Genomic DNA, 12,005 nt, shown 5'->3' on the forward strand with positions numbered 1-12,005 from the left:
GCCGGATTCTTGGCACTGTGGGGGAAACAGAGGATTGGTGGGGTCCATGTCCATAGATCCCTCAAAGTTGCCACCCAACTTTGATAGGGTTGTTAAGGTGGCATATTGTGTGTGGGCTTTCATTAGCAGGGGGATTGAGTTTAAGAGCAGTGAGGTTATGCTGCAGCTCTATTGATTCCTGGTTGGGCCACACTTGCAATATTCTGTTCAGTTCTGGTCACCTCATTATAGGAAAGATGTGGAAGATTTACAGAGGGTGCATAGGATGCTGCGTGGACTGGAGGGCATGTCCTATGAAGAAAGGTTGAGGGAGCAGGGTGGGGGGAAGGAAGGGGGGGGAAGAGAGAGAGAGAGAGAGAGAGAGAGAGAGAGAGAGAGAGAGAGAGAGAGAGAGAGAGAGAGAGAGAGAGAGAGCACAGGATTGGGGCGGGGGGAGAGGGTGGGAAGGTATGGCGGAAATCTTTCCCTTCATGGGACATTGGTGTCGCGGGCTGGCCAGTTTTTATTGCCTGTCCCTCGTTGCCCTTGAGAAGTTGGTGGTGAACTATGTGTGGGGAGGCAAAAAATAGGAAGAAACGTTTCCTCTTATTAGAATAGTCAATTAGAGGGAGCAGAGATTTTATTTGCTGGAACTCACTGCCTGAAAGGTGGTAGAGGCAGGTACCATCACAGCATTATAGTAGTATTAGGATGAATACTTCAAATACCATCGCATAAGGCTATAGACCAAATACTGTAAAACAGGACTAAAGTAGATAGGTTCTTAATGGTAAGCATAGATATGATTAACCAAAAAGGCCTCTTTTGCTTGCTCTAAATCTGACTCCATGACTCAAGCTCCCAAGAGTCATTTCAATTCAGCCAACTTCTCATTTTTCTTTTCAGACCTGAAGGCCAAGCACCCAATATTTTGAATTAGAATACCGGATTCTGAGAGGACTAACAGCATGCATGAGTGGAAACAAACTTTATTCCTCCCCTCCCCCAATTTTATCCACTTTCATCTGAATGTAAGATTATTTTGCGAGAGCATGGTTCCACAGGCACTTATGCGATTGTACCTTGTCTGACCAGATCTACTTACTGAAACCAGCCAGTAAATATACACTACCCACTGAACTTTGGTAGTTTCATAATGGTGCCTAATTCAGTCTCCGTAGGTGTGTGAAACAGCGATCATAACATCAATCCTAAGCATTTACACTTCCCAAAGCTAGTTAGATTCAAACCAAACACATTGTGCTGTATCACTGGTTACTATCAGCACAGACTAAGGAAGGCAAGAATCTCCTATGGAGGAAGCAAGAAAAATTTAAAATGAAAAGCAAAACCCCTGTACTAGCACCCAAAAAAAGTTCCAAAAAAAGCTCTGATCCAAAGAAAGTTAGGATTTGGGGAAGGCATTTGCTGAGGGTGAAGATAACTTGAAACAAACCAAAAGCAAATATTCTAGCTGTACTCCACAACAAAAATGATTTTGCACATTTCAATTGAATACATTGTCAAGCAAACTACACAAGCCCTCAGAAAAGAAATGTTTTAATTCAACATATTAGACCTGCTAAAAGTGCTTCTGGGGAAGTAAGTGAAAAGTCAAGCCAGATGGAGCTAAAGGAGTCCAGTCAGCTTAGCTTCATTCCTGATAGTCCGTAACAAACTGTCCAATCTCACCAATACAGGGCAGAAAAGCTGGTTGATGCGAGAAACAAAAGGATGTAGCTCGCAGTGCTTATTTAGGACAATGTCTCATGCTTTTCTGGATCACAGCACTGATATTTTGCCCTGGATTGTGCTGTGTTGTTCCTGTTCTGAGGGCACTAAGCAACAAGTCATAGAGATGTACAGCATGGAAACAGACCCTTCGGTCCAACCTGTGCATGCCGGCCAGATATCCCAATCCAATCTAGTCCCACCTGCCAGCATCGGCCCATATTCCTCCAAACCCTTCCTATTCATATACCCATCCAAATGCCTCTTAAATGTTGCAATTATACCAGCCTCCACCACTTCCTCTGGCAACTCATTCCATACATATACCATGCTCTGCGTGAAAAAGTTGCCCCATAGGTCTCTTTTATATCTCTCCCCTCTCACCCTAAACCTATGCCCTCTAGTTCTGGACTCCCCGACCCCAGGGAAAAGACTTTGCCTATTTACCCTATCCATGCCCCTCAAAATTTGTAAACCTCTATAAGGTCACCCCTCAGTCTCTGACGCTCCAGGGAAAACAGCCGCAGCCTATTCAGCCTCTCCCTATAGCTCAAGTCCTCCAACCCTGGCAACAAAACACTGCCCCAAGTTAGATTAGTAGTTACGGCTTATATTTTAAATTTAATCAAGAGCATATCTCAGGAAAAAAAAACCTACACCCACCCCTTTATTAGTATACAAATAAGAACAAGGCATGTGAAATGAGATATAGCTTAAAATTCTGAATTTCATCAATGTTTGATACATCTCTTAAGTAACTTCATTCTACAGTTTACTTAACTGTATAATAAAGGCGACAAAAATAAACTTACATATAAAAGGGAATAGCTTGGTACTAATCATTGATAGAAATGCTTGAATTTTCTGGCTCTAATGTTCTGCTAAAGTAGAATTTCCCAAATATAGGAACAATTTTACTAAAGCTCCTGTGTACACCTTATTTGGTTTCCATATCTACATCTATTGAAAACATCCATTTTACCAACTGCAAAACTGTTTTCCTACTTTACCATCGCATACAAGCAATGGAAAAAAACTGGCTTGCACTGTATATCTGCAAGTTGAATTATTGATAGGAATCCTATAAAAGACAAGGAAGATCTTCACTGTTGACACCAACTGTCAACTGGAAGCATTTCCTTAGACTTACTGGCAAGACAAATGGGTCTGCTGTGAATTAACATGCATCTAATCTAAAACAGGATTTCAGAGGATCCAAATCAATTTCTCCTCACTCATTGCTTAAAGCCACAGAATAGATTTGTGTATAATCCATGATTTATTTGCAAATTCTTCTCTGCACCATTCAGTCTGTAAAAGGAAGAGATCAATTTCAGAAATATGCCTTATGTACATCTCTAACCTAGATTCTCTGCCCTCTCAAAATAAAAATATAAATCCAAGTAGACCACATGATGCATTAAATCCATCCTGTTATTAATGCAATCATGGTTGATTGCCAGACTCAACATCATTTTCCTCTGCTTTATGCCTTGATTCTCTGGGAGGATAAAAATCTAGCCTTAAGCACATTTAATGACTGACCATCCACAACTCTCTAGTGCAGGGAATTCAAAAGACACTCAACCTTGTGCGTCAAGAAATTTCTCCAATGCAATCCTAAATAGGACTATGATCTAGAAGAAGTTCTGAATTCCTCAGGTGGGGAAACACACTATGTTTAACTGATGAAGCCCCAAGGATGAAGGTGGAGGCCAACAGAACAAGCCTCATACCTTAACAACTGACCCTGTACTGCAGAAAAACTAATGTTGTCAACATGACACTGCAAGTGCTGCTTTAACGTCAAACACCGAAGTCATTAAAATCAATACAACAACTGATGCGTTCAGTCAAACACACAAACTGGCTTCACCAGCATTATCAAAGTAGCTTAAGTTTATACATAGTGCAGAAAAATAAACACATGATTGGCTTATATCGTTATCATCCTTCATCAACAAGTTTGGGGTTACAAATTAATTTTGCATTTTCCTATGGTTAAGTGAGTTATGTACATCCACTGCCTCATTAGAGCACTGACAGCCACATTCATTACATCTCTATTGAGAGACAGCTTCAACAGTGCATTAGCAGTAAACTTATGCAAAAGGTGCTGGTGATTTAAACGGAGAGTCCAGATTCAGGTTTCATTTATATTACAACTACAGCATTGGTGCAGACAGCATTGCTCTGCACAGACACTGTTACATGCAAAGGTGTATGGCCACATTCAGCACATTTAAAATTCAAATAGTAAACTTGCAGTTTCTGGAGGAGAGGACAAAAACAAAATTATAACACACCATGCCCTCAGCTTAAAAGCCTCTGGAATATCAGGGTTAATCAAGACCAAGCTGGATGACAAAACAGATAGGGATCGGCCACCAAAATCTGAAAGTCGGGCTCCTTTAATAGCCACCACCGGCTGCTGTGATCCATCAAACTTCTCAGCCTGGAAACAGAAAAGAAGAAAAACATTGGAACCAAATTTTGACTAAAGATCATCTGAAGTAATAGTTTCAGTATTCTCTGGCACAGAAAACAGACAGGCAGTCGCCTCTTCCAAGACATCTCCCACTGGTGGCCTTAACACAGGCACCAGTGATGACAAGGCTGAAGAAAGCTTTGATGAGAATTTGCATATTAACACACCGAGTAAGAGCAGGAGTCGGCCACTTGAGCCTGCTCAATAAGATCACAACTGATGTGACAACTCCACATTCTCATCTACTCGCTAACATTTCATCCCTTTGCTCATCAAGCATCAATCTACCAGTGTTAAGATTATCAAAAGATTATTTCCACCACCTTTTGCAGACAAGCATTCCAAATCCTTATGATCCACAGAAAAACGTTGTGTATTAAGTGGGCAGCCCCTTCTTTTTAAACACCAATATCCAGTTTGAGATCCACCGACAAGCGGGGACATTCCCATATTCATCCGGCTAAAACCCTTCAGAATCTTACATGTTAAAATTAAATTGTCTCTTACTCTTCTAAATTTCAGCAGATAGCCTGTTCGACCTGTCCTTAAAAGACAACCCATCCATGTCAATCCTCCTATGAACTGTCTCCAATGCATTTACATCCTTGCTTAAATCAGACAACCAACACTACACACACACTCCAGATGTTGTCTCACCAGAGCTGAAACAATAAAAGTAGTAAAAGTAATATTACATAAGTTCCTCTTTACTTGCTGTATCCGGATATTGTGAACCCGGAATCCCTCTCCCTAAAAGCATTGTGGGTATACCTTCTCCAAATGGATTGCAGCAGTTCAAAACATCAGCTCACCACTATCTTCACCATAAACTAGGAATGGGCAATAAATGCTGGTGCTGCCAACGATGCCCATATCCCATGAATGAACAAAAAACCCCACCCTTTCTGCAATTCAAGAACTGAAAAAGTCTTTCAGTTCTGCAATTTCTCACCATTTAGAAAACATGCTTTATTTCTTCCTGCCAAAACGGGGAATGTTATATTTCCCCATATTATACTACATTTGCCAAGTCTTTGTCTATTTGCAAATTATAGCACCTTTGTTGTGTCCCACGTACGCTTCACAACTTACTTCCCTACCATCTGCGTGCCCGCAGCAAATTTAGCAACCATACCTTTAGTCTCTACTTCAAAGTAATTTACATAAATTTAGAACATTGAGGCCTCAGGGCTGATCCCTGTGCCAGACCAATTAGTACTTTTCATCCAGAAAATAACTAATATGCCTAGCATTTTTGTTAGCGAGCCAATTTTATATCTATGCCAATGCTACTGTCGACAAGGTGAATTTTTACTTTCCACACTAACCTTTAATGTGGACTATCAAATGTCTTCTAGAAATCCAAGTACCTGTATACCATAGCATGTTATTTAGAGTCAGAGACGTACGGCACAGAAACAGACCCTCCAGTCTAACTTGTCCATGCCAACCAGATATCCCAACCCAATTTAGTTCCACCTGCCAACACCTAGCCCATATCCCTCCAAATCCTTCCTATTCATATACCCATCCAAATGCCTTTTAAAGTGTTGCAACATGCCCCTCATGATTTTATAAACCTCTAAGATCATCCCTCAGTCTCCGACCACTCCAAAGAAAAAAACTCCAGCTTATTCAGCCTCTCCCTATAGCTCAAATTCTCCAACCCTGACAACATCCTTGTAAATCTTTTCTGAACCCTTTCAAGTTTCACAACATCTTTCCAATCGGAAGGAGACCAGAATTGCACGCAATGTTCCAAAAGCCGCCTAACCAATGTCCTGTACAGCCGCAACACAACCTCCCAACTCCTGAACTCAATACTCTGACCGATAAATGAAAGCATACGAAACGCTGCCTTCACTATCCTATCTACCAGTGATTCCACATTCAAGGAGCTATGAACCTGCTCAAAAGGACTTCAATAAATTAAGTATGATTTCCATTTCTCAAAATCCATGTTGCCTCTACCTAGTTGCCTAGAGAGATCCTCCCTGCCTTTCATTTCCTGATTTGCAGCTATTTCTGGAATGCCACTTGCATCACCTACAATGAAGAATAATGCCTTTTCAATACTTTTCAGTAAGCCATGTCCTTATTTTCCTTAATTCCCCATACTCACTTTTTATAGAACTAAAGCTCACTGACTTTTCTTTCAAATATCCATAGAAACCTCAACTGTTTTCATATTACCAGCTAACTAATTACTAGCTAGAAATTAGAAGCCAACTCTGATAATTTTCATTCCTTATTAATAATATTTTAATCATTCTTTGCTGTTGTTTATATTCTGTCCATTCTAACCTGCCATGCATCTTTATGCTTTCCATTTAAGTCTGACAACCATTAAAAGATCTTGGGTACTCCACTTGGAATTCTTTCTTCTTAGGATATATCCTGTGTATTCTGAAACATCTCCAATCAAAGTCTGCCGCTGCATCTATTGGTCTATCCATTAACCAGACAGACCCACCTCTTCTCTCCCTCAAACTGAATGCAAAATTCAATTATATTACGATTGCCACCAATAATGGCACCTTCACTATGACAGCATTAAGTAATTTTCTCTTATTCCACAAAACCAGTGCAGCCTCCTCTGGCTGGTTCCAAAATGCTCTGTTCCGAAAATGTTGTTTTCAGAATAGTTTCTATTAACATATCATAAACTTGCCCATTTGACTTTTTTTCTTTTAGTCTGCGTTTATGTTAATGTACACCATAATTATCACTTTACATTTCTGAAACTCCATTTTCTCCCCCCTCCATTTACACTGTGATTCCTATTAATGGACCTGTATACACCAATTGTGGACTTTTCCCACATGTGGTTTCTTGCCTTCATTTCTTATCTAAACACTTTCAACACTTGATTTCCTGAACTTAGATCATCCCTTTCTATTCAACTATTCGTTTTGCCAGAGTCATCTTTCCACCTTTTCATAGCTTCTTGTCCTTCTGAAATACTGTGAACTTTAAATATTCAAAGTCCTAAGACAGGTCAACTTATAACTACATCACTGTATTGGCTATCAGGTCATACTTGCTTATTTCTATTTGTACTCTTTTATGCCCTTTGTTTCAAATGACAAACATTCAGATATAAAGAATTTAGACTGGTTTAATTTTGCAACCTCTAGCCTTATCTTTTTTAGGTTTTTACACAATTACTTTACTGTTTCCCATATTCATGACTTTACTTCACTCAGTATCAACTGCTTGATTTACCAAATCTTCCTGAACTTGATCCCTTGCCTCCATTATTTAGATTGAAAATTCTATCTCAGCTTGTTATTCAGCTTGCCAGAACATCAGCCTCACCCTGTTCAGATGCACACCATCCAAAAGTTACAGATCACATTTGTCCCAGTACTGATATTAGTGTCCCACGATCCAGGACCCACTTCTCCCAATCCACTCTGAGCCACAAGTTCAGTTCACTAATCTTATTTGCCCTCTAAGGATTTTCACAACGGGCAGTTAATAATGCAGAGATTACACTGGAGGTTCTGCTTCTTAATTTGGTGTCCAGCATCTCATACTGAATCTAAAAAGCTCATTCTTGGTCTGTGTTGCTGGTACCAATGAGACCACAATGATTAGATCCTCTGCCTCCCACTCTAAGGTCTCACCCCTGAGCAGGTGCCCCAAACATGGCACCAGACAGATAGCGAGTTTTGAGAAGATTTGTAGCTCAGGTTGAGGTTCTGGATGCAGGTTTGCTCGCGGAGGTGGAAGGTTAATTTCCAGACTATTTGTCACCCTATTAGGTAACATCTTTAGTGGGCCTCAGGCGAAGCACTGCTAGGGTTTCAACAGGGACAAGCCAAACAAAGACATGCATGAGAATTCCTAGAAGCATGGCATTCCAACCGGAACTCTATCAACAAGCATATCGAGTTAGACCCCATCTACCACCCCCTGAGAAAAAGAACAGGAAATGACATCACCAACCCAAAGAAACTCAAACATATAAATAGAAAGCAGGACTTAGCAGCAGTGCTTCGCCTGATACTCACTGAATATGTTACCTAGTAGGGTGATGAAATGTCTGGAAATGAACCTTCCAGCTCAGCGAGCAAACCTACATCCACCAGACAGATAGTACAAAGTCAAGACCCTCACGGTTTTGTGTGAGTAGAACAGTGCCCAGCCCTCTACCTTCACAACATTCCATTTTGATTTCCTTGACTGGAATGGATTTCCATAACAAAGTGGCAAGGTCAGTTAGTTCACCTACCTTATAACCCTCACTCTTATTCAAACAAGCTCAAAGAATCTCAGACCTGCTGGACAATCATGATGGCAGAGACACCTGCCTTCTTGCTCTCATTACCAGCCTTACTGACAGAGAAACTTTGTTCTTGTCATCTACTCTAATCAAAAGATCCTAACCTAAAAAGGGGTCTGACCGATTCTCACACAAAATGTTTCGTCAACATTCCCCCACCCTGACACGTTGCAGTATTTGTAGTTTAGCATCAGCTCAAACACAGCCTCAGCCACAAACACCTCCTGCAGGCATGCTTATCCTGGATCACACGGGCATTCAGGAGCTCCCATGTTGCAACTATGAGATATCACCGGTCTGCCAACTTTGATGTCTTTTAATTAACTTCTTTATTTTACTCAATTTTATTTCATGTTTTATTAACCAAATTTCAAATTTCTATACTACAGAGTGTCCCCGATTTACAAATGTTCGAATTTTGAACACTTGTACTTATGAATGAGATCCTATGCAAGGGTGCAATTTTCAAGATCTTACATACAAACATTTGAAAAAATATAAATGGCTACTTTATGTTGTCTTGCATTGTGTTTCGACTTGTGCACAAATCGACTAGAGAACAGACTCCAGAATGGAATCAGCTTGCAACCAGTTGTCTGTGTTTTGATTTTCAGAAATACAGCAGACCTTCTCACTTAGCAGATTATGATCAAACATAATGAAGAACCAAACACTTAAGAATGAAAAGTGAGAAAGAGCAAAAGGAGCACCTCCTTCCCCTAATTCCAAATGCTAATACACAATGCAAACCCACACTGAGATGCCTGTATTCATATGCTTCTAAAACTAACATTAGATGAAGATCGCTTTTCTCGTGGAGGCCTTGTACATCCTGGCTCTAGGTTGGGATATTGAGAAATTAAACAGTAACTTTCAGTTAAATGTTAAGTTAATTTTATAAAGATTCAGATACAGTAACTCACTCACCTGCCAGCAGTCACTGCCCCCCTCACCCAAGGTCACCACCTTGCAACTGTCCACAAGATTATAAGAAATAGCAATAGGAGTTGGCTGTTCAGCCCTTCGAGCTTGATCTGCCATTCAATTGAATCTCAGCTGATTGGACATTCCTTATGCTTACTTTCCTGCCCTTTCCCTGTAACGCTCGCTTCCCCTACTGATCAAGAATCTCAGCTTTCAAAATACATAGACTCTCAACTCTCAGAAGAAATTCCTCATCTTAGTCTTAAACCAGCACCCCTTTATTCTGAGACTATGCAGTCTGTAACTAGACTCTGCCATGACTGGAAATATCCTCTCGTCAATTACCCTGTCAAGCCTCTTAAGAATCCTGTATGTTTCAATAAGATCACCTCTTTCTTCTATGCTCACAGCAGTAGAGTTCCACTTTTGCTCATAAGACAGGTGTTATCCTAGTGGAATTTCTCTGAACTACCTCCAATGAAACAATATCATTCCTTAAATAAGGGGACAAAAACTGCTCACAGTACTTCAAATGTGATCTCACATGCTCCTTGTACAATTGCAGTAAGACTTCCCTACTCTTCTACTCTAACTCCCTTGAAACAAGGGCCAACATTCCATTAGCCTTCCGGATTACCGGCTGCACCTGTGTGCGAGCTTTGGCATGTTTCCTGCACAAGTAACCCAAAGTCCTTGCGTTGCAGCTTTCTGCAGTTTATCCCCATTTAAATATTCTTTTCGTCCAAAACAAACTTCACATTTTCCCCATATTATACTCTATTTGCAAAATATTTGCCTGCTTAACCTATCAATATCTCTCAGTAAAGCTGGTTTCCCTCTTACAACATACCTTTCTTTTGTTATCTGCAAATTTGGCTACTGTACATTCACTTCCTCCCTCCAAGTCATTAATATACATTGTAAACAGTTGCAGCCCCAGCGCTGATCTCTGTGGAACCCCACTGGTTACAAGTCGCCAACCTGAAAAAAAGAACCCCTTATCCCCACTCGCTGTCTCCGGCCCATGAGCCAATTCTCCACCATGCCAATGCACTACCTCTAATCCAGGGGCTCTTATCTTATGACTTAATGTCTTGAGAGGTACCTTGTCAAATGACATCTGCTGGTTTCCCTCTACCAACTTTGTTAAGACTTCCTCAAAAATCCTTAATATATTAGCCTGACATGATTTCTCTTCCATGAGGCCATGCTGACTTTGCTACATGAGAATATCATTTTCCAAATGTTCTATTCTATGCCTCTTTTTAAAAGTACAAGCCAGAAACCACTAACTTTATGTAAGGAATTAACTGTCATTCCACCCAAAAATCAGAATCAATACAACACAAAAACAGACTTCTAACATCTCTTCACATAATCACTTGTCACTCTATTATTCCCACTTCTATGCAATTAATTATTCTCTTGAAACTAAATGCTGGGCAATGTTTCATCAGTTTGTGGAAGAAAATTTCACATCCAAACTACTCAACTTATTTTCTAACATTAATTTCAGAGTATGTTTAAATTAGTGCCATTGTTATAACCTCACTGATCAGCATAAATAATTCATCACTGCACAAACTAAAATAACCTTAATGGTCTCCATTAAGTCACTCCAAAACGTTCACATTTTTCACAACTGTAATTCCACATTATGGTAACTTCTAAGTAAACCAATCTCACGCTTCTTTGGATGCTGTTATGTCTATGCTGAAAATGTGTTGCTGGAAAAGCGCAGCAGGTCAGGCAGCATCCAGAGAACAGGAGAATCGACGTTTCGGGCATAAGCCCTTCTTCAGCCCTTCCTGACCTGATGCTGCCTGACCTGCTGCGCTTTTCCAGCAACACATTTTCAGCTCTGATCTCCAGCATCTGCAGTCCTCACTTTCTCCTGCTGTTATGTCTATGTTTTACAAGATGTTGTAAACTATGTATTACTAAGTAACAAACAAAATTACTTTGTCGTCTTGTGTGGTTATATCGATTCTGTGGCTCCAGAAACAAAATCAGGAGACCATGGCATAGTGGCAACATCAGTGGCCTAGTTCCTCAGACACTTAGGCTGATGGTCTGGGAATTTAAATTTAATCTAAATTTACTCTAATATTAAAAAAAAATCAAGCATCAGTAATGGTGCCCATGAAATGACAGAATATGGTAAAAGCCCATGTGATTTACAAATGTACTTTAGAGAAAGACATCTGCTCACCTTACCAAATGACTAGACCCACAGCAATATGGTTGTGTCTCAATGGCTCCCAAGGGCAAGTCAGACAGGGCATTGCTTGTGATATCCACATCACATGAATAAATAAAAATAGCACCTCTGCTCACTAAGAACTGCCTTTCCCTATTCTTACTCAAAATTTTATCTTTTCCTACACTGAATTGCAGGTGCCATTTATCTGCTCAATTAGCTTATGTTTCCATGCACTCCTGCAGTCTTTAACAAATGTGATATCTCAAATTAACATCAAAATTTTTAATTTTCCATTATTTGTCCTAAAGCCCAGCTTACTACAACATGAATAGTGTGCATCAGTATTAAATAATGAGTGAAGTTGTCTTCATGTTGGTGGAGTAACTGTAAAT

At 40.2% G+C, this 12,005-nt stretch overlaps 1 protein-coding gene across 2 annotated transcripts in view; it reads right to left on the minus strand.

Annotated features, from left to right (window-relative positions):
• rpa1 (replication protein A1) overlaps positions 1-12,005 on the minus strand; it is a 101,989-nt gene that overhangs the window by 29,829 nt on the left and 60,155 nt on the right. For both annotated transcript variants that reach the window (XM_087977230.1, XM_043718171.2), the window contains exon 12: positions 4,017-4,165. In XM_087977230.1, the coding sequence (XP_087833356.1) occupies positions 4,017-4,165 (149 nt within the window). The remainder of the gene's footprint in view (positions 1-4,016; positions 4,166-12,005) is intronic.

Source organism: Chiloscyllium plagiosum, unplaced genomic scaffold (genome assembly GCF_037043375.1).
Source record: "Chiloscyllium plagiosum isolate Xiang-an unplaced genomic scaffold, Cpla_swu_hap1 HiC_scaffold_31, whole genome shotgun sequence".
NCBI classification, from domain to species: domain Eukaryota; kingdom Metazoa; phylum Chordata; class Chondrichthyes; order Orectolobiformes; family Hemiscylliidae; genus Chiloscyllium; species Chiloscyllium plagiosum.